This window comes from Fundulus heteroclitus, chromosome 5 (assembly GCF_011125445.2).
Source record: "Fundulus heteroclitus isolate FHET01 chromosome 5, MU-UCD_Fhet_4.1, whole genome shotgun sequence".
Lineage (NCBI taxonomy): Eukaryota > Metazoa > Chordata > Actinopteri > Cyprinodontiformes > Fundulidae > Fundulus > Fundulus heteroclitus.
Genome location: NC_046365.1, coordinates 624,648 through 647,806, shown reverse-complemented (window position 1 = coordinate 647,806; position 23,159 = coordinate 624,648). Strand labels below are relative to the sequence as shown.

Sequence of the window (23,159 nt, the reverse complement as noted above, 5' to 3'; positions counted from 1 at the left end):
GCAGTTCATAGAAGACACCAGGGCACAGAGCTGAGCTTCACCAGGGCGGCTAGTCAGGTTAGCAGAACTTGAGAGTAACCGATGCCCAGAGCTGAGCTTCTCCAGGGCGGCTAGTCAGGTTAGCAGAACTAGAGAGACACCAAGGCACAGAGCAGAGCCTTTCCAGGAACAAACAGTGAACGAACAGTCTTTAGAGTAACTGGCAGGACTAACCTTAACAACAGGAGCAAAACAAAGCTTCCAAGGCAAAACGGGGACTGGCATGGAGAGGTGTGGAATGATGACGACCCAGTGCTGAACTGAAGACAGAGGGAGGTTTAAATAGAGAACTAACAGGTGAAACCAGGGTTTGACTAATTAACCAGCAAATGATAACAGGTGTGACTGACTGCTGAGGAGGTGAGGTGAAAAATTGACAGAAAATAACTGATGACTGAAAACAAATAAAATTAAACCTAACTCAAAAAAGATGAAAAAATGAAAATAACAGAAAAACAAAGCCCAACCCAAACTCAACCATGACAGGGAAGAGGAGCCCCGATGATCCCTTCTGCTGTCCTCACCACTCTCCTCACGTTCTTCCAGTCGGAGGCACTGCAGCCTCCACACCACACAGAGAGACAGCTGGTCAGAATACTCTCTATGGTGCTTCTGTAGAAGGTCGTGAGGATGGGCGGGGGCAGGCGGGCTCTCCTCATCCTCCGCAGAAAGTACAGTCGCTTCTGTGCCCTCTTCACCAGTGACGTGGTGTTCACAGTCCAGGTGAGGTTGTCCGTGATGTGCACCCCCAGGAACTTGGTGCTGCTGACCACCTCCACCGCTGAGTTGTTGATGAGCAGTGGAGCATGGTGAGGCCGGTTTTTCCTGAAGTCGACGATGAGCTCCTTCGTCTTCTCCACGTTCAGGATCAGGCTGTTGTCTCTGCACCAGCCCACCAGCTGCTCCACCTCTCCTCTGTAGTCCTGGTCGTTGTCGTCTCTGATCAGGCCCACCACCGTTGTGTCGTCTGCAAACTTCACGATGTGATTGGTGGTGAACCTGGGGACGCAGTCGTGTGTCATCAGGGTGAACAGCAGGGGGCTCAGGACGCAGCCCTGAGGGGAGCCCGTGCTGAGGGTGACGACATCAGAGGTGTTCTGTCCGACCGGACTGACTGAGGTCTGTTGGTGAGGAAGTCTAGCAGCCAGTTTCGTAGGGGTGTGTTGAAGCCCAGATGCTCCAGTTTTCCCACCAGATGTTGTGGGATGATGGTGTTGAACGCTGAACTGAAGTCCAGGAACAGCATCCGCACGTGCGTGTTCTTCTCCTCCAGGTGTGCCAGGCTCAGGTGAAGAGCAGAGGAGATGGCGTCCTCAGTGGAGCGGTTCCGTCGGTAGGCAAACTGGAACGGGTCGAGTGTTGATGGGAGACTGGAGACGATGTGTTCCTTTACCAGCCTTTCAAAGCACTTCATCATGATGGGAGTCAGTGCAACAGGCCGGTAGTCGTTGAAACAGGTGACTTGAGGTTTCTTTGGCACCGGAATGATGGAGGCAGACTTGAAGCATGCTGGCACTGTGGCTTGGTCCAGCGAGGTGTTAAAAATGTCTGTGAGGACACCAGCCAGCTGACCTGCACACTCCTTGAGCACCCGCCCAGGTATGTTGTCGGGGCCTGGGGCCCCGACAACATACCTGGGCAACATACCTTGACTCTCCTTAGAGTCTTCCACACGTCGGCGGTGTCAAGGCAGAGGACCTCCTCTTCCTGATGGGGAACAGCTTTCACTGCTGGAGTGCTGTTTAGTGCCTCGAACCTCCCAAAGAAGTTATTTAGTCCATTGAGGAAGTCAGCATCAACTTCACCCACCGGGGGGGAGGGCGTGTTGTATTCAGTGATCGCCCGGATGCCTTTCCACATGCTCCTGGTGTTGCTGGCGTCATGGAAAAGCTCCTGGATTTTCTGACTGTGGTTCCGCTTTGCTAGCCTGATGGCACGGTTCAGGTTGGCTCTCGCTGTCCTCAGTGCCTCCTTGTCTCCAGACTTGAAGGCTGAGTTCCGTGCTTTTAGCGCTTGACGGACCTCCGCAGTAATCCAGGGTCGTTGGTTGGCTCGGGTGATGATGGTCTTGGTGGTGCTGACGTCCTCAATGCATTTGTTGATGTAGGCTGACACAGTCATGGCGTACTCATCAATGTTGATCTTGTCCTCATAAGTTGCAGCTTTGAACATGTTCCAGTCAGAGCACTCAAAACAGTCCTGGAGCGCCTCCATTGCTCCCTCAGTCCACACCCTCACCTGCCTCGCTGTTGGTTTTGCTCTGATCAGCAGGGGCCTGTATGCTGGGAATAGCATCACAGAAAGGTGGTCTGAAGAGCCCAGGTGGGGGCGGGGGACTGCTCTGAATGCTCCTTTAATGTTTATGTAGACTAAGTCTAGAGTGTTCTCTCCCCGAGTTGCAAAATCCACGTGTTGGTAAAAATGAGGGAGAACAGTTTTCATATTTGCCTGGTTAAAATCCCCAGCAATGATGAAAACACCCTCTGTGTGTGCAGATTGCAGCTCAGAGATAGTCCGATAGAGTACACCCATAGCATCTTTAGTATTAGCGCTGGGAGGGACGTAAACCGCTGCGATGATAACAACAGTGAACTCTCTAGGCAGATAAAAAGGTCTGCAGCTAATAATCATAAGCTCAATGTCCGGAGAGCATAGACTTGTGACTAATCTAGCATTTTTACACCAGGTGTTATTGGTGTAAACGCAGAGTCCGCCTCCTCGGGACTTACCGCAGAGTTCTGTCTGTCTGTCGGCGCGGAAAGTAGCTAGCCCCTCCAGGCTAACGGCGTTGTCTGGGATTGATGATGAAAGCCATGTTTCGGTCAGAATGAGAGCGCAGCAGTCCCTGAACTCCCTCTTTGTAGAGAGCTCGAGTTGTAAATGGTCCATTTTGTTGTCCAGTGAGCGAACGTTGGAAAGCCAGATGGATGGTAGCGGCGGTCTGAATGGGTTAGCCTTTAGCCTCGCTGCTAAACCTCCTCGGCACTCGCGCTTCTTCGGCCGGCTACACCGCTTCCGCGTCGCTCTCCTCCGGCGTGAGCTGCTTGTCGAGGCCGCCGCTTCACAGGCCTCCGGGGCAGGTCTCCGTAGGACGCCACAGTCACGTAAGCAGTCGAGCGTGGTATTTAAAAGTCCAAAAACACAACTTGATCGTAACTCCAACAGGCGCTCGCGGTCAAGTACTGATCGGCTGGGTAGATGAGTGGTTTCCAGCGAGTTTGGCGGCATTTTTATGCATTTTTATGCAAAAAGTCCGCGAGTTGGTACAGAGCTGTGTTCGGCTGCTGCCGCCAGGGGCGCCGCCGGAAGACATCTCTGTCCGTGTGGGTGAGTTTAAAGCCGTCCAGGGAAACCGCTGAGTCCGGGATAAATCCATCTAACCACGTCTTCGTGAAGCACATGATACTAGTGTCCCTGTACCTCCCCTGGAAACGGGTTAGTGCTGCAAGCTCTTCGGTCTTGTTGCGGAGAGATCTTACGTTTCCCATGACAACCGATGGTAAATAACTTTCCCTCCGCTTCATCCTGCCACCCCTGCAGCCTCTCCGTTTCCTCCGTATGTCTGCAGAGATGTCTGATTTCTCAGCGTGGTGGGGAGACGGGCCAGAGTGCATAGAGTCCCGTAGTCTGAGGAGCTGGTTCCGCGTGTAAACAATGGGACGTCCGGAGTCACGGACATAGGGGTCTCCCCTTGCAGCATTAAAAAGTGCCGAAAGGAGAAAGCTCAGCAGTACAGTCCCAAAAGTTGGCTTCCTCTGTGCACATAAGTTTAGAATACCATCATTTGAAATGCACACGCCATTTCAAATTGTATTTTGAGTTTTATTTTATTGTTTTTTGTTTTTAATATTGTGTCTGTTTTTGTTTGATGTAAGGTGACCTTGAGTGTCAAAAAAGGTGCCTATAAAATACATTGTTATTATTATAACAGGGAACCCACCAAACTAATAAAGAGGTCACTTGTAAACAGTATAAATAAACAAACGCAAAGTCACTTTGGGTCACATAATAAGTTGTCTTGGCAACACTGCTGGAAGCCCAGAATGCATTGCAGGACAATGTATTACCAGAGGTCCCTTTTTTCCCTCTGTCCCTTTTTCCCTCTGTCATCAGAATTTCAAATGTGCAATAAATCATGATTTCTGGGGTTATGTATTGTTGTAACAAACAATATTAATATTGTTATACTTAATGTGCACTATTTCTGAATTGAAAATCATAAATAAAAATAAGTTTCATCATTGCTGTTTCTTATACATTGTGGTTCAATGTCCCTATGAATTTCCATAGGGTAGGCAGTAAATAAGTGCCGGCTGGTATTTAGTACAGAATTGCTGGAAAAATAACAGAGTCCCGCTGAGCCAAAAGCCCAGCTTTGAGTCCAGAGTCTATGAGCTCGACACATGCGCCAACGCATCGGTGTTGCCAGACCCATCACTAGTTGATAGCACCTCCCCCACGCATGGTTCTCTGCACTTGGGGTCCAGCTCCTTGCTCATAACAGTACCATCTGGCCAAACCGTGGACCCAGCGGACCCAGACGATCTCCGGAAAGCACTCTCCAACCAAGGGATTTTAATTGGAAAGCATGACCAGCTACTCACTGAAGCCATGAGCCTTCTGCGGGACCTGAGTCACAAGGTAGCCCTCATTTCTTCCCAGCTGCCCACTCAAACTTCTCCATCTCCCCAGCAGCAGTGAGTAATCCTCCCCCTCCTCAGGCCCAAGCACTTCCCCTGCAAAAAGCTAGGGAACCTTTTGTTCCACCTCCAGAATGTTACTCTGGAGATTTAGGCTCCTGTAGTCGTTTTTTGTTACAGTGTTCCCTGGTTTTTGATCAGCATTCATCCAGTTATCCAGTTGATCGCTCTTGGATAGTTTATGTTATAAATCTACTTAGAGGTAAGGCGGGTCAGTGGGCAACTGCTTTATGGGAGGGGGGATCAGGGGCCCTTCAGTCTTTTGAAGCTTTTTCCTCTGAGTTACGCCGTGTTTTTGACCATCCTATTCAGGGTCAGGAGGCGGAAAGACGGTTGTTATCCCTGCTTCAGGAGACTGCTTCTTAGCCGCTGAGAGTGGGTGGGACGTCAGTGAATTGCGAGCAGTTTTTGTTAATGGTCTCTCTGACCAGATTAAGGATGATTTAGTTTCTTGTGAGATGCCTAACTCATTAGACGAGTTCATTTTGCTGTCTATTCGTATTGACAACCGTCTGCGGGAGCGGAGTAGGGAAAAGACTGGCAAACTTCGAGCTGCTGCTAGTTTCCCCCTCACTTCTTCCCAAGCTCAGTCACATCTGAGTACATCTGTCAGCCCCCCGATTCCCAGTAGACCTCCCTCTGGCTCAGGGGAGGAGCCCATGCAGGTTGGGCGGGCTCACTTAACTCCAGAAGAACGCGAACGGCGGACGCAAGCAACACTCTGCCTTAACTGTGGCCAGACGGGTCATTTTATAGCTACCTGCCCCCACACACCAAAAGACCGGGCTCACCAGTAGGGGAGAGTGCCCTAATGAGCCAGACCACCTCTAAATCCAGCTCTCCCCCTCGTGTTAATGTGTCTGCCTCTCTTACTTTTGCAGAGATTACTTTACCCTGTTTAGCACTAGTGGATTCTGAAGCAGACGACAATTTTATTGACATAGAGCTAGCGAATCAGCTGCAAATTCCTCTCGAGCCTCTCACCAAACCCTTAAATGCAAATGCACTAGATGGCAGACTTCTAGCCACTATAACTCATCGTACCAAACCCATTTCTCTAGTGATTTCAGGTAACCACTGGGAGAGGATTCAGTTAAATGTCCTTCCCCCTCCTGTGTCTCCAGTGGTTTTAACCAAGGGTCTTCCTTGGTTAAAACTCCATAACCCCCATATAGATTGGCAGACTTCCTCCATCATGAGTTGGAGCGTACACTGCCACTCCTTCTGTCTCCATGCTGCCTTACCCACCAGCAGCACCCTACCCCCTACCCCATATTATCCTCCCAATGTTACCAGTGTCCCTTCAGTTTATCATGACCTAGCGGCGGTCTTTAGCAAAGATCTAGCTCTGTCCCTTCCTCCCCATCGACCATATGATTGTGCCATAGACCTCCTCCCTGGTGCCAAATTCCCTGTTAGCCGTCTTTATAATCTATCCCGGCCTGAGAAAGAGGTCATGGAGCAATACATCAACTCCTCTCTGGCAGCAGGCCTAATCCGTCCCTCTTCCTCCCCGTTAGGTGCAGGTTTCTTCTTTGTTGAGAAAAAGGACAAAACTCTTCGCCCTTGTATTGATTACAGAGGATTGAATGACATAACAGTAAAGAACAAGTATCCACTGCCCCTTATTGATCCCTCTTTTGAGCCTTTATGTCACGCCCAAGTTTTTACCAAGCTCGACCTCCGCAACGCATACCATTTAGCTCGGATACGTGAAGGAGATGAATGGAAGACTCCATTTAACACCCTTTTAGGCCATTTTGAGTATCTGGTGATGCCTTTTGGTCTCACAAACGCGCCGGCTGTCTTCCAAGCCCTCATAAATGATGTTCTCCGAGACATGCTAACTTATTTCGTCTACGTGTACCTGGATGACATTTTAATCTTTTCATGCTCACTAGAGGAGCACATCCAGCACGTTCGCCTCGTACTGCGTACAGCTCCTCCCCAAGTTATTTGTGAAGCCAGAGAAATGCAACTTCCACCAGCTGTCAGTCAGTTTTCTAGGTTATATAGTTGCCAAAGGTCAACTTCAACCAGATCCAGTCAAAATCAAAGCTGTAGCAGAGTGGCCTATCCCCATCTCACGCAAGCAACTGCAGCGCTTTCTTGGGTTTGCCAACTTTTGCCGCAGGTTCATCCAAGACTTAAGAAGCTGTTTACCTGTGATCCAGTGCTCCTCCACCCTGACTCTTCCAGATAGTTTGAGCTGGAAGTAGATGCCTCTGAGTCAGGAGTGGGTGCCGTCCTCTCTCAGCGCCATCCAGAGACTCACAAGCTTCACCCCTGTGCATTCTTCTCCAGGCGACTCTCTGCAGGTGAACAGAACTATGATGTTGGGAATCGCGAGTTGTTGGCTATTGTGTTGGCTTTACAAGAGTACTGCCTGAAAGGATCCAAACATTCGTTCCTCATCTGGACAGACCATAAAAATCTGGCTTATCTTCGTTCTGCCAAATGCCTAAATTCACGTCAAGCTCGCTGGTCCCTATTCCTTAGCCGCTTTAACTTCACACTTTCTTATCGCCCAGGCACCCGCAACCTCAAGGCTGATGCTCTCTCACGGCAATTTTCCCCAGATTCGGTCTCTTCTGAACCAGTGCCCATCCTGCCATCTACGTGTTTTGTGGGAGCAGCACAGTGGGAAATTGAGTCCATAGTACGGGCAGCTCAACAAACCTCACCCGATCCTGGTGGTGGTCCGGCTGATCGCCTGTATGTTCCTGAAACAGCTTGCTCTCAAGTATTGTTGTGGGGACATGCCTCCACACTCACCTGTCATCCTAGGTTTCAACGTACCCTTCAGTTCCTCCAGCAGAGCTTCTGGTGGCCGGGCATGACTCGGGACACTAGGGAGTTTGTGGCAGCCTGCTCTGTCTGTGAGCAGGCTGCCACAAGGCTTCTCATCGCCCACCTCTCATCGCCCACCTGCTGGTCTCTTACAGCCTCTGCCTGTCCCCAGCCGCCCATGGTCACACATAGCTGTGGATTTCGTTACTGGACTACCAGCCTCTAGAGGTAACACTGTCATCCTCACTATTGTTGACCGTTTCTCGAAGTCTGTTCATTTCATCCCTCTCCTCAAGTTACCCACTGCCCTCGAGACTGCAGACCTTCTGGTCTCACATGTGTTTAGGATTCATGGGATTCCTGTGGACATTGTTTCAGACCGCGGCCCCCAATTTGCCTCCCAACTGTGGCGGGCTTTTTGCCGAGCTATTGGTGCTACCCCCAGCTTAACCTCCGGATACAACCCTCAGTCCAACGGCCAGACAGAGCGGGCCAACCAGGACTTGGAGTCTGCTCCCCGGTGTGTTTCTGCCAGGCATCCCTCCTCATGGAGCATGCAGTTGCCATGGATTGAATATGCCCACAACTCCCTTGTCAGCTCGGCCACAGGTATGTCCCCATTCATAGCAGATAATGGTTTTCAGCCTCCTCTGTTCCCAACCCAGGAACGTAACGTTGCTGTGCCTTCGGTCTGTGCCCATCTTCACCGAGTTTAAGAAGTGTGGAAAGCCACCCGAGCAGCCCTCACCCGTTCTGCCCACTTTCAACCAGGTGTTCACAGACAAACATCGTTCTCCTGCCCCCCGGTACCAACCGGGTCAGAAGGTATGGCTATACACACGGGATCTCCCCCTGCAGGTTGAGTCCCGGAAGCTCGCCCCCGTTACATTGGCCCATTTGAGGTGGAGAAAATCATCAATCCTTCTGCTGTGAGATTGAGATTGCCGGACTCCATGCACGTTCACCCAACCTTCCATGTTTCTCTGCTTAAGCCTGTGTTCTCCAGTGCCCTTAGCCCTCCGGCCGAACCCCCTCCTCCCGCCCTGACTATTAATGGCCATCCTGCCTTCACTGTCCACAATATCTTGGATGTGAGGCGTCGGGGTCATGGTTTCCAGTATCTCGTGGACTTGAAGGGCTACGGTCCGGAGGAGCGGTCCTGGATTTTCCGTCGTCTCATTCTTAGTCAGCAGTTATTGGATGACTTCTACCAGGAGTTCCCTGACAAGCCTGGAAAGATGCCTGGAGGCGTCGTTTAGAGGGGGTACTGTGGTGTTTGTGACTGTGTGGGTGTGGTTAGGTGTGCTCTCTCTCTCGGATAGGTGTGGCTTGGGGAGGAGCTGGCTGCACACACCTGAGTCTGATGTTCATCTGGAGCAGTATTTAAAGCCTGGCTTCCTGTGTGCTCACTGCCAGATGGTTACCGCTAGTTGGTAGATCGACCAGCATTCTTCTCTAGAGAAAGCTCTTTTTTCAGACTTTGCTGTTTTCTTCCGCAACGTAACCTGTGTCCTGTCTTCCTAGGATCCAGCTCCGCTCCAGCCACCAGCCACCTGCCACCGAGCCACCTGCCACCAAGCCACACCACCCACCTACCACATCTCCAGCTGCTACTCCCGTGAGCCTTCCTTCCTCCTCGACCAGCCCCTGCTTCCGGAGACACTACCTCTCCCTGCTTCCCTAGGGACTAAATAAACTGTTGATTGCACCTTTTCCCCACGCCTGGTTCTCTGCACTTGGGGTCCAGCTCCTTGCTCATAACATTTTGCGGATTAACATGACTATGCCTATCACTGAAGGCTAGACTACTGAAACTCTTAGCTATCTGGAAGTTCACAAAATGTAGTTAAAAGTATTCAGCTGATCCAAATTGCTGCAGCAAGAGTTTTGATAAAGAGATCATATTTATCCAATATATTAATAATAATAATAATAATAATAATAATACATTTTATTTAAAAGACACCTTTCTGGACACTCAAGGTCACAGTAAAAAATAAATAAAACAAATCGATGTCAATAACAAAGTCGAAAACAAAGAAAAGGGATTGTTTTAAAACATACAAAGGCTGGGACAAGGAGACTGATATCAAAGAGAATAGGCAAGCTTAAACATATGAGTTTTGAGTTGTTATTTGAAATGGAGAAGAGAGTTTGAGTTTCTAAGTAAGGGTGGTAGAGAGTTCCAGATGCGGGGGGCAGAGCGGCTGAATGCTCTGCTCCCCATGGTGGTGAGACGGGCGGAGAGGACAGACCGGTGTACAGCATATGAGGATCTGAGAGCACAGGAGGGATAGGACCTGCAGGGGGTCTGACAGATATGGGGGAGTGAGGTGGTGAAGGGCCTTGAATGTTACCAGGAGAATTTTGTATTGAATGCGGAAATGCACGGGGAGCCAGTGGAGCTGTCGGAGGATCGGGGTGATGTGGTGGATAGAGGTGGTTCTTGTTATAATGCAGGCAGCTGAGTTCTGGACCAGTTGAAGTTTATGGAGTGACTTGAGGAAGGCCAAAAAGGAGAGAGCTGCAACAGTCCAGTCGGGAGGTGACAAGGCTGTGGACAAGCATGGTGGCAGTGTGTGGAGTAAGGGAGAGACGGAGGCAGTGTATGCTTCTTAAGTGGAAGTAGGCAGACCATAATGTTATTGATATGAGATTAAAAGGATAGAGTGCTATCGAGGATGACCACCCAGACCCTTAACCTGGGGGAGGGTAAGATGGAGGAGCTGTCAATAATAAGTGGAAAACTGTCGGTTTTGGAAAGAGTTGATTTAGTGCCAATGAGGAGAACCTCATTGGCACTAAAGAAGGAAGTTTTTGGTGAACCAGGCTTTTTTTCAGAGAAGCAATCAGTGAGGGACGTGGGGGGAAGAGAGGACGATAGTTTTGTGGTGAGATAGAGCTGGGTGTCATCGGCATAGCAGTGGAAGTGGATGTTAAATTTGCGGAAGATATTGCCAAGGGGAAGGAGGTAGATGATGAAGGGGAGGGGCCCCAGGACAGAGCCCTGGCGCACACCTGAGGTGACGGGGAGGGGATGGATTTGAGGGTCTTTAGATGAATGAACTGAGTGCGGCCAGTGAAGTAGGAAGTAAACCAGTCCAATGGAGTGTTGGTGATGCCAATGGAAAAGGTTTACTGAGGAGGGTTGTGTGACTGATGGTATCAAAAGCTGCACTCAGGTCGAGGAGGATGAGGATCCAGGGTCAGATGCCATGAGGAGGTCATTGGTTATTTTGATGAGTGCTGTTTCAATGCTATGGAGTGGGCAGAAACCACACTGAAACTCTCATACATATTGCTATCAGATAGGTGAGAATGGAGCTGGGAGGCAACTGTTTTTTCAAGGATTTTGGAAATGAAGGGTAAGTTGGAGATAGGACGGAGGTTGTTGAAGTTGATGGGGTCGGCACCAGGTTTTTTCATAACTGGGGTAATGGCAGCAGTTTTGAGAGGAGTGGGGACAGTTCCAATGGTGAGGAAGGTGCAGATGATAGTGGAAATGAGGGGTACCAGAGAGGGGAGGCACATTTTGGCAAATTGTGTTGGGAGGGCGTCCAATTGACAGGTGGATGATTTTGATTTCCGGATGAGCTTCTTCTCATTTGTCCCCTGTTAAATCCAGAACAAAATAAAAAAATAGCCTTCCCACATATAAAGCTGTTAATAATCAAGGTCCATGGTACATCAGAGAATTGATTGCTCAATATGTTCCTAACAGAGGACCTTTAAAGGGCTCTCAGACTACAGCTTTCATGGGGTTTTTTCTAGGGTTTCTAAAAGTTGATTCAGAGGCAGATCTTTTAGTTATCAGGCTCCATGCCAGTTATAAATGTAGCAAACCAGTTTCAAAAGTGGCATGCCACTAGTACTACTAACTACTTACTACAATATTGATAACAGGCAGCCACTTTCAGAACACTCAGTCACACTGTGAAAGAAAACACAACATAGTCAAAGATTTGGTTGTATGAATGTTTTCTCCAACCCACACATCCTATGTTAAAACAACATTATACATATACATATTTATTTTCATGACTGCAAAAATTTATTTTTCAGTAAAACCAGAATACAACATTCAGTGCCTCTGTAGAGTGTTTGATGAAACTGTTGTGCAGGGCAGTCAAAAGTAGCCAGTCAACGGCGGCAAATCGCCGTCTATAGCAGCTCCTGCCGCCGCCTACTTTTCCCTGATTATACATCCCAAAAATCAGCTTAGCACCTGTCTCCACTGAGAGCAACATTAACGAGTGACTGGGATGCTACTTTTCCGATCAAAACACAAACCGGTGTTATGCCAAAAAGTGCAATAAAACCGTGAGAGCCAACGTGAGTTTTGAAACTGCAAAGCTTTGTCTTAAGCAGAAGATCAAACATTCACAGCACACAGCAACGCGTTCATAGACCAGTGTGATGCATTCACGAGCGTCAGAAAGCTATGGTGCATTCAGGAGCATGGGACATTTCAAACTTCCAAGGAAAGAGGCATAAAACGGAATAGAACTTAACTCATACAGTAATGTATTTACCCAGAAACAATGTGGGCTTTCTTACAATACTGAAAGCTCTATAATTGTATTTCTGATATTTTTTGATTATGCACATCTGCTAGCTTTTTATTCTGAAAAATCTATAATATTACATATAATATAATATTACAGCAGCAAATTACTGAAGTTTTTCAGGGGATGCATTTTGTGTTCGTCTCTAGAATCCTCGCCGATGATATGATATCGTGTGTGTGTGATGAGTGCAAGTGAAATTAAACTGAGATAAGAGATTTCGAAAGAGCAATATGACTGAAATAAATTCAACATGTAAATTCAATTTCAAATTCCAACCCTGTATTTTTATCATAAAAATTCGACTTGGTTCGTGAAGAAATGTTACGATCGTTTTTAGAACAGAACTGTGAATAATAATAAGAAGAAGATGAATAGACCTCACCTAATCTGATTTGTTTTATGTGGTGCTAGTAATTCAAATTAAACTAATTTTATGCAAATGGCGATTACCTTACCTTGTTAAAACATGATGATAACATCATTTGAAAAAATAATGTTATAATAATAATAATTATAATAAAAAAAAACAAAGGTTGTTTTTGAAGAATTGATCATTCACTTCTTTTTTTGCCTTTTATTCAATTTAAAACATGCACTCTGACTCTATTCTTTAAATAATCACCTGTCTTGAAAGGTTCCAAAATACATCAGGGAGACTATTTTTCAAAATTCTCCCCTCCAGGGCTCGGGCACCGCCATAAGTGCACCCTCCTACCTGATAGTGTGTGGCCTGCTACTGTAAAAAAGTTTGACTGCCATGAGGCAGACACCCTGTCTACTGTTGTAGTGCCATTATGCACAATTTTAAGTTATTTAATGTTTAATAAATAACCCTCAGCCTGATTGTCTGGTGAATATCTGCTCAAACAGCTGATATTAAGACAATAGTTGAAAGGGTGATTCGAGCACTGGCATTCTTTTAAAAGCAAACTCTGCACATGGATGGAATAAATGGGTAACAACTTCTCAAGTTCAAGAATTTATTAATAGAAATAAATCAACATACAGAGAACACCACTATAGAATGTTGTTTACCTGAATTAAAAATGTATTTCAAATACAGTTCATTGATGTCCTCCAGCAGCCTAAGCCTATAGCAGCAGAGTCATTGACAATGCAGACAACGGCCCACTGTGTCTATACGCTCTGGAGGAGTGAATGTTGCTTGTCAAGACTCTATGCAATCTGCCGGGTTTCTTTAGATAGGAAACAATTTGACCAATCTGTCTTTGATTTGATTGGATTTGACTTGGTAAAGTGCCTTGAGATGACATGTGTTCACCATAGCCCCTACAGGTCCTTTAGATGAGGTTCCGCCATCTTCCAGATTGTTGTACATCTCTGTACTCTAGCATCAGCCTTAGCAAAGCAATGAGTCTGACTCTGGGGTGTTTCTGGATACTTTCTTTAATACTCCTTTTCAGAAACTCCATGTCCGAACTAGACACCATTTTTTACAAGTCAATTACAATTTGTCGACAGAATATGTGTAGGTTCTGTTTAGTGCACCATTGTACAACTCAGAGCATGTATTCAACTGTATGTCTTATTTATGTCTTATTCAACACTGTAATAAAGGTGGAAAGAAAATGCAATTGGCATGGAATTTAGACCTGTTAAGGGCACATCACCAAGAATGACAAAACCAGAACATTTTAGACATAATAGTCCTGCAGAAGAAGTTAACCACCAATTTAAAGAATGGCAAAACAGATGTTAAGCTAAACTTTTTTGCACAGAACCATGGGAAATTGGTTAAAACATACTTACAGCCAAACTGTAAATTATAGTTTGTATAATTATACTGCTTTCTAAGTTCCTTCAAAGTCAGTGTGTTGCTTCAGGTCAATGCCATATCAATCATTTGAGAGTTTCATTATTTATGTATTTTCCCCAGTGTCCTGTCTAGCAATGTGGCAATAGGAATTGATGTCTCAATGCCAGATAGAGCTCGACAGATTTTGCTTTCACAAGTGGAGCGAACAGCTTTCGCCGTAGTGCTCCGCTTGATTTATGCATGTAAATAGCTTTATTGTGATTCCTGCAGGGAGAATTTCAAATTATATGGACACTACAATGGGAGAGTAAAGGAAGAACAAGAAGAGAAAAAAAAGAAAGAGAAGAGGTGAAAGAAAGAAGAGATAAAAGGGAGAGAGTGATAAAACATTCTCCGTCTGCTCCATCACCTGGAAAGAGAGATGCAAAAAAGAACAGCACAACCAACAGACATAAAGTAACAGATACAATCAAATAACACCTAGATGCCATTGCTAAATCATATGTACTATTATTTAAGCTGACATGTGTAAAGTGAAACCTGAAAAAAGAAAGTGAAAGACCATAAATAAATAAATAAATAAATTACTGGCTTCCTGTATATAAGTGAACACTTAATACCTGGAACCCTGCACCTGTGGGAGTTTGTGAGAGTGCACTAGTTTAGGTGAAAATTATCCAGAAGGAAATAGCTCGATAGTGGTTGTGGAGAACCAAAGGCCCGCCTTCCCCGAGCACAGAGGCAGGAGTCAGGGGACCCATAACCCAGGACTCCCAAAGGGGCCCCCAAAGCAGGGCGCCCAGGAGGGGCCGACACAGGATATCTGCAACCCCCCCCCCCCCAAAAAAAAAGAGGAGAGACGACCCCGAGGAAATCCCCCAGCCACCGCAATGCCGACGCCCCCAAGAGCCGCGGGGACAAGCCCGTGGGCTCCGCCGGCAGCCAGCCCCGCTGAAGTGGTCCCGGCCAGAGGCCCCCCGCGGTGGACGCACACCCGGGAACCCACCCCAAACCCGAGGTCCACCAATGCGCCAGAGGGCCAAGGCGCCTGCCAGCGCAGTGGAGGAGGGCAGGACGTGGGGGGATGGGCTCCGCACCTAGCGGAGACTTGAGATGTTCTTGGGAGAGGGAGCAGACCGTACCCATACCTGGAAGAAAAAAAAAAGGAAAACTAATTCACACCATCTCTCCCTAGTGCCCCACTCACCACACACAGATTTACAAAAAAAAAAAAAAAAGGGATGCTGTACACACATTCCCACATAACACTCGCATCCAACACTCACAAGAGGGGGTGTCACCCCAATTCAACTATACGACTGCTTGTGCCCGACCCCCGGACCAGACGCCCCCCGGACCAGGCCCCCCAAAGAGGGGGGCCCAACACGACCCATACGGGCCACCCAGCCAGAGCCCCCCTCACCCCTAAATACCTAATAAACACCCTCCCTCCCCCACCTTACCCTAGCCACCCCTACCCCCCACCCCTCCTGGGGGGAGCGGAGGCGTCAGCCTCAGACCTGGCAAGCCGCTGACTACCCACAGCAGCCCCCCGCCAAGACCCTGGACACAGTGGCCCGGACCTCCTCCAGGCCCCAGACTCCTTGCCGCCATCGGAGAACGGGGGTGTGCAAAAGACCCCGATCCTCCCTACACCCGCTCAGATGTTGTGTTGTTTCATGTTGTTCTCCAGTGTGTTTAAAACTGGGAGCGCCGAAGAGGGAGCACGGCACTGTCCACCCCCCCCAAGCAACTGTCCAGAACCCTTAATGTCTAAGTGCGAGATGAGGTGAAGGGAGCCGTCTGAGGCGAGGCTCACACAACATAAACCCCCCCCCCCCAGACGTCTTCTCCCCACCCCCCATACCATGGCCTACATGAGTAGTGAAAGTCTCTAAAATGCATGATAAAATTGGGGAGAGGGACATCGCCCCCGCAAGAAAAGAGGAGAGTATGTCCCTACACCCCCTCCTTTACCTCCCCCCACTAGCAGAGTGCCGATCCAATGAAGGGGAAGAGCATCTGCCCTGAGATGTTAATGTCCATGCCCCCCTACCAGCTCAACAGGCCCCGAGGCCCCCCAGCGCACCAGAGGCCCCGTGCAGGGGCGGACACCCGGGCGTGCGCCGGCCCACACCCCATGCGGCACACCCCCCGGAACCGGAACCCCCAGCGGCAGGACAGCTACCAGGTCAGTAACCCACGTCCGTCACCACGCAGCTCCCCAAGAGCGCCGCAAGCAGTTGCTGTAGGCCGCCCGTAGGCCTCCCAAGCCCTTCACAGATGGGGGCAACAGACCCTGGAGTCAGACCCACCAGGCGCCCCACTCCAAGTGCCCCCAGAGCCCCAGGAACCCCTCCATCCAGCCACTGCGCCCTGTAGGAAGCAACCCACCGCCCCCTATTCCACTAAGTGATGGTGTTGATCAGAGGAGCCCAAAGAGATTGATCAGATGTGGATGCAGATGCTGTCTCAAGATTAATATGATCCAACAAAAGATCTCTACACTGATTGATACTGAGATTTTGTTTACTTTTCCAATTCATGAGGATAGTTTTTTTTGCGATACATAATGCAGTGAAAACCATGTAAACTATTTATTTTTCCAGAGGGCTTTCCTCAAAATTACCGAGCAAGCAAACTGATGGGGAAGGTGTAATTTTACAGCTCAGGCACTTTGATAAGTCCTTACATATCTGTGTCCAGAACCTCTGGACTAGTGTGCATAACCATAACGCATGAATATAGAGAGTTTCATTATGACGAACATAACCACAGAATGCTCTTTATATAAACTGTTATTTCATCCTTCACCTTGCCATATGACCAACTATTTTTAAATCATGTTAAAAAGCTCATTGGAATTCAGTTGAACTCAATCTAGTCACATATAGTTTGGTTAATGTTCTACATAACTAACATAAGAATAAAAACCTTGGTGACTTGTCCAAGATTGCTGCCAAAACAAACAGTTGAGAAAGAAGAGAGGGGGAATGTCTTATGAAACCCAAAATACCTTGGCTTAACACTCACAACCTTGTATCTGCTACCAGAAGGAAATCTGCTCAGTTTTGGCCTTGGCCTCATTTTCCTGTACTGTAACTGGGAAGTGGGTGTATTTGTTAAAAAAAGAAAACTTAAACATGATGTTTATATTTCAATAACAGACAAAAACCTCTAAAATGCTGCAACATTAATAACTTCATTTTGAACATCAAAACAGTCTGAGCAATGTAGTATATACCTACCAAGCTCTTAAATCATCACCAGAAACAAAATATTGTAATTTTAAATTTTCATTAGAAATTCTAAATAAAGACAATGCAACTGAGATTAAATCCTTAGTGCAAATTATATATAGAGCAGTAACTAGTAACACAAGAACAAACAAAGAAATTAATAATTTAAGATAAGTATTTAAAACTCATAACACAACTGCCACTTTGTAAATGTAATCATTAACCCATTACACCATTGAGACAGTGTCTTGCCTATGGCCAAACCCAAATAAATTATAAAGTGACCTAAAAGGGGCAAATCACCAAAATCTCATGAAAATGAATGAATGAATACGATTGAACTTGAACCAAAAAATAAAACAATAAAATGTGGTTTATTGATTATAGCATCTCTCTCTTTGTTAACTTAGTTAATAAATGGATTTCTGATAATCAGATTGATTTATTTTGTTTCACAGAAACCTGGCTGCAGGACTATGTTAGTATAAATGAGTCAGCTGCTTCTAATTATTAAAATTTTCACATTCCCAGAAATAAAGGAGTAGCAACCATCTTTCAGTCTTGCCTATTAATTAGTCCCAGGCCAATTAATGGCTACAATTCCTTTTGAACATTTAACCCTTAGATTTGCTCATCCAAACTGCAAAGTAATAAAACCTCTTCTGTTTGTTTTTTTGTATCGTCCTCCAGGCCCTTGCTCTCAGTTTTTAGATAAGTCATCAGACTTCTTATTTGATTTAGTGTTAAAATACTGACAAGGTCATTATAGTGGGGATTTTAACATTCATGTAGACACTGAATATGATAACTTTAATGGGACCTTTCATACAATCGTAGAATCAATTGGTTTTGCCCAAACTGTGCATAAACTGACACATTCTTGCCTTCATACTTTGGACTTTGTGCTGACATACGACCTTGATTGTGAAGACATAACAGCATTTCTACTTCTTCCCCTTCACAAATTGATTCTCTTGCATTAGACAACCTAGGCCCCTTGAAAAAGAAGGTAACTATTCACAGGAATCTGGCTCCTTGGTTTAATCCAGAGCTGAATTTTTTGAAGACCAATGTTAGGACGTTGGAGAGAAAATTGGGCTCCACACATCTAGAGGAATCCTACCTATTCTGGAAATTAGTGTTGCACCGATACCAATACCAGTATCGGACGGGGCCCCGATCCAGCACTAAAATGTGGGTATTGGTATTGGCGTTTACCAATAAAGAGGGCACCGATACTGTTTTGATGTTTGTAGGTTACTTGAACGCAGCCTTCTCTTTCTGAACTAGTATTATACATGTTATATTAGTTCATGAAAGTTGCACTATTTTGGCATTTGAGAGCCAAAACTCAGGGTTTAAAAGAGATTAATAAATTATTAATGTAATTTTACTGTCTTACTGTTGCACTACTATTATACATGTTATAATTTCACCAATGTTGCACTATTTTGGCCTTTGAGAGCCAAAAGTTGTATTCAACTATTGTCACCCATTCCAGGTAGGCAACAAAAAGTTCTACTACCTTAAGTAGTATGCAGTTCTTCATATATACACACACACATCAATTTCAAACAGAGGGTATCGGTATGGTATTGGTATTGGCCAATACTGCACGGCCAAGTATCGGTATCGGGCCAAAAAATGGCATTGGCGCAACACTACTGGAAATACAGTCTGCTATTGTATAAAAAGACTTTGTAAAGTTAGAGCAGCTTAGGTTATCCTGAACCATCTCTGTACTTATACTGCTATAGGCTTGGGCTGCTGGAGGACATCAAGATTTATTTCTCTCACTCCAATGAGTTCATTATAGCAGATCTTCATCAGATAATGCTGTATGTTGTTTTTCCCCATTCACAAATTAATGCTTTTGTTGATGGCGTCACTTCCTCGTTGTGTTTTAAAGGTGACTTGAAGGTGATTATTTCAGCTTTCAGTTGTTTAATTTTTAACCTTTTTTGTATTATCATGACTGAGAATTTTCCTCAACAACAGAATTAAAAATTCTCCTACTCATGTACAAAGCCCTTAATAACCAAGCTCCATCATATATTAGAGATCTGATTACCCAATATCTTCCTAACGGAGCACTTCACTTTCAGACTGCAGGTCTACTTGTGGTTCCTAGAGTCTCTAAAAGTAGAATGGGAGGAAGATCCTTTGGCTCATGTGGAACCAACTCCCAGTTTTGGTCCGTGTGGCACATGCCCTGTCTACCTTTAAGACTAGGCTTAAAACTTTCCATTTTGACAAAGTTAACTTATAGTGAGAGTGCCTTAGCTTACCCTGAGCTATCTCTGTAGTTATGCTGCTATAGGCTTAGACTGCTGGAGGACATCAGGGCCTATTTTTCTCACTCTGCAGAATTCTGCTACTGTTCCCTAATTTACATTGTTTGTTGTTATTTCAACTTTTAACTTATTGTTCTCTGTCATTTTTATCTTCATACCTGGTCTACTGTTCTGTTAGCTTTGACATCATTCAGGGGAGGCAGATCATCCACAATTATCATATAACATAGAAAGGATTCCTGGATCAGTGTGTGCTTATGTGCTTTTTTGTGTCTCTGCTCTGTCTTCTCTAATCCCAGGGGAGTTTTCCTCTCCACTGTCGCTTCATGCTTGCTCAGTATGAAGGATTGCTGCAAAGCCATTGACAATGCAGACGACTGTCCACTGTGGCTCTACGCTCCTTCAGGAGGAGTGAATGCTGCTTGTCAAGACTTGATGCAATCTACTGGGTTTCCTTAGATATGAAACCGTTTGAGCAATCTGTATGATTTAACTGAATTTGACTTTGTAAAGTGCCTTGACATGTATCATGAATTGACGCTATATAAATCAAATTTAATTGAATTCCACTGATACATCTAAGCATAACAGTAGAATCAGAGAAGTCCTCATAATTCTTAATTCCTCATAACTATTGGGGGAAAGTCATCCACCCCATACTCTGCCTTTTGTCTGTTAGTAACAGAAGACCATTTCTTACAAAAACGTAGCACCGTTGTGTTGACAATGTGTGGATAAGGGTTAGCTGCAGAGGTTGGGACAAAGTGGTTCAGGGGACAACATAAAATAAGGTGTATTGGTTTATAATGGCTCTCCCTGTTCTTAATCTGCATTACTGTGCTGAGACTCTTTGCCAGAATTAGCAAAGAAAGACTGGGAAAGGCTCTCGTACTGACAAGATACAACAATCTTAGCTCTATTCTCAAAGAAGATAATCCGTCACTGCAAAGTAAAACAATTTCTTAGATCTTAACATTGAAACCCTTTGAAATTCATACATTTTATACTTATTTTCCCAAAAGTGTAAAAAGTAACACATATGTGGTGTGTATTGTTGGGTCAAATGATCCACATCAACCCTCACACATGTTGAAAGTATTGTGCCAAAGTACACGTAGTGAGAACAAATTACTTGATTTATATTGTCTTCTGAATAAAACAGGTTCTAAAAGGACTCTTGGACACAGTGCATTTTAGTGTCAGCCATTGACCCGATGTGCATGGTTTAATAGAAAAAAAATATGTTTTAATGTCCCTTTCTTGCCAGTGATTACAACCATATAAAGATTTCTAAACCCTGAAGAAGGACCATAAACTGCTTAGTGAGTTTTCAATGTGTTAAAGTGAAAGTTATTTCAGCTGGTTCGAAAGTAAATTAATGCAATGCTTTACTTGTAGCTTACCCAGATAAGAACATATGTGTTGCTGACAGGTTTGGGTATCTACAAGTCAGCAAAATAGATGAGAAGATTTTGAAATGATGGTGTCCACTTTTCGGGCACAGTTAATGCTCTTATTTCACTAACTGACATTTAGCTTGCAACATGCTATAAAAGTGTGTTATGACAACAGTAAGACAACTGGGGCAGCAGTAAATAGAAAAGAATAGCCTTTATTCTGGAAACAGTGGAAAGTAGAGGACATAAACCCTTTTGTATCAGTCTAACTGGTATGCATTTTAAGACATTTGATTAAAAGTTATTGTTTTGTAGCTACTCTATCATTCAAATTTGCAGAAGAATATGACTTCAGTGTACAATCAATAGTATAAATGGGAAGAATGTTGTTAACTTACAGTTTTGCTGACGTAACCAGTGGAGATATTTCTGCATTGTTTGTCCTCAGAGGGGCAGCATCCTCCACACCTATATACAGACACACACGGTGGCTTATAGAAGACGTTGGTTGGAGCCCCGAACTCCCTGCCCACATCAATACACACTTCTCTGGGCATGCATTGAGTTTTCCTCCACTCCAGCTCTATACCTGCACACAAAAAATTAAGCTGTTTGCAAAATGTATTTTCTTGTCCTTTCTCAGGTGCTTAAAACAGCTGCGCAAAGTATTGCATCCCAATCATCATTGCGGTATAGGGGTGTGCTCAATATCACAAAGACTTGGATGCAACGATTGATAGGATACTATATTTCAAATGCCACACATTAATACTCTGAATTTCATTAATGTATTTGGCTTGTTACATGAACTCTAAATTTCCTTAATACCCACACTTGCTGTATGTTTTTAGTGGCTGAGCTACTTAAGCTGACTATGAGTAGTTGGAGTATTATGTAACGGAAATAACAGAAAAGAATTAGAAAGATTTGGATTAAACGTCCTAAATATCAGTATTGTAATAGTTGTCAAAACTTTCAGGAATTCTATAGCAATTACTTATTTGTCTTATATTACGCATCCCCGTTTATGAAAGTAGTTTCACAGATCTGTTTACATGTGCAACTTCTGGCACCAATCCAATAAGACTAAGTTAACACTGAAATACAAGCTGAGGGACTGGGAATTTCTGGCAACCATTAGTATTTTGTGTAAGTCAACATACCAACTGAGATACACACATGAATGCCATACAGGTTCTATATATATCTGGGGCTTATCGGAGAGATCCAGGTTAACTAAACCCTTAACATTGAAGATTGCGCTGAAGTTGTACAAGAAAACTGGTTATCAACTTATTAGGTTAGCTAAGAGTTACTGAATCTGGTTGTACAGTTGTGCTCATGAGTTTAAATATTCTCACAAAATAAAAGTTTGTTTGGTCCTTTTTTGAGAAAATTAATAATAGAAACCCATTCAGTAACTCCCGAATAGTGGCTTGCTAAAGCCATTTATTATCAAACAATTGTTTAAATTCTGTTTACATCATAACAACAACAGAAACTACTGACCCAAATGACTGATCAAAATTGTACAAAGGTCTTCCAATTGTGTATTGTAATTTACTATAATTTACAGCTAAAAATCTTTTGTGATAGTTCTATATGAGTGTCAGGACTCAGCTGGCAGGGCTGTACAGCCTGTGGCCATCTCTGCTCTGTCCACAGGTGTTCGCGGTTGGCTGGTGGGCGGAATAGGCGCACCTGTAGCTCGTCAGCAGCACCGGAGCTGCACTATAAGATCTGCACTCGAACAGCGGATGGATGCCAGAGTGTTACCGTTGTGGTATGCCTAAAAGCCTCGACCTCTCGCCACTGAACTTAGCTCCCACGCTAACCACCACCCTTTGTGTCTCCCAGGTAACTCCTCGTGTCCCTTCGTCCATCCTCGAGCTCTTCAGTACTTCTCGTGACTCCTCCTGTGATTCACCGTTCCTCTCAAGTCGATCCCAGTTTCTCGGACGTAAGGCTGTTCCCGACGTCTCCCTGGTTCCATCCGCTGTTCTGGATCCCTGGATTCCCCGGTGCTGCTCGGACCCCCGCGCTCCGCTCTCCTGCTGCCCGGACACCTACGCCCAACATCCAGCTGAGTCCACACTACCGTCCCCCCTGGTTGGTTAATTGCACCTCGTGGTAAGCTTACGTCCCTTAGTTACTTTACTTAGTTTTCCCCTCCGTGAACTAATTATCTCCCCTTACCTCCAGATCGATCCGGTTACCTGCTGCCTGAGTTCTTGCCCGAGCCATCTCCAGTCCGCAGATTAGCTCTGCTCCCTTGCTTACTCCTGTGTCGAAATAAAATCCTTAAAAACGTACCTGTTGTCACCGAGTGTGTTCTGCATGTGGGCCCGACATCTT

At 45.5% G+C, this 23,159-nt stretch overlaps 1 protein-coding gene across 1 annotated transcript in view; it reads right to left on the bottom strand.

Annotated features, from left to right (window-relative positions):
• The window catches only part of vegfc (vascular endothelial growth factor c), a 206,933-nt gene that overhangs the window by 93,201 nt on the left and 90,573 nt on the right, over positions 1-23,159 (bottom strand). The window contains exon 3 of the mRNA XM_012853764.3: positions 21,203-21,393. Within this exon, the coding sequence (XP_012709218.2) occupies positions 21,203-21,393 (191 nt within the window). The remainder of the gene's footprint in view (positions 1-21,202; positions 21,394-23,159) is intronic.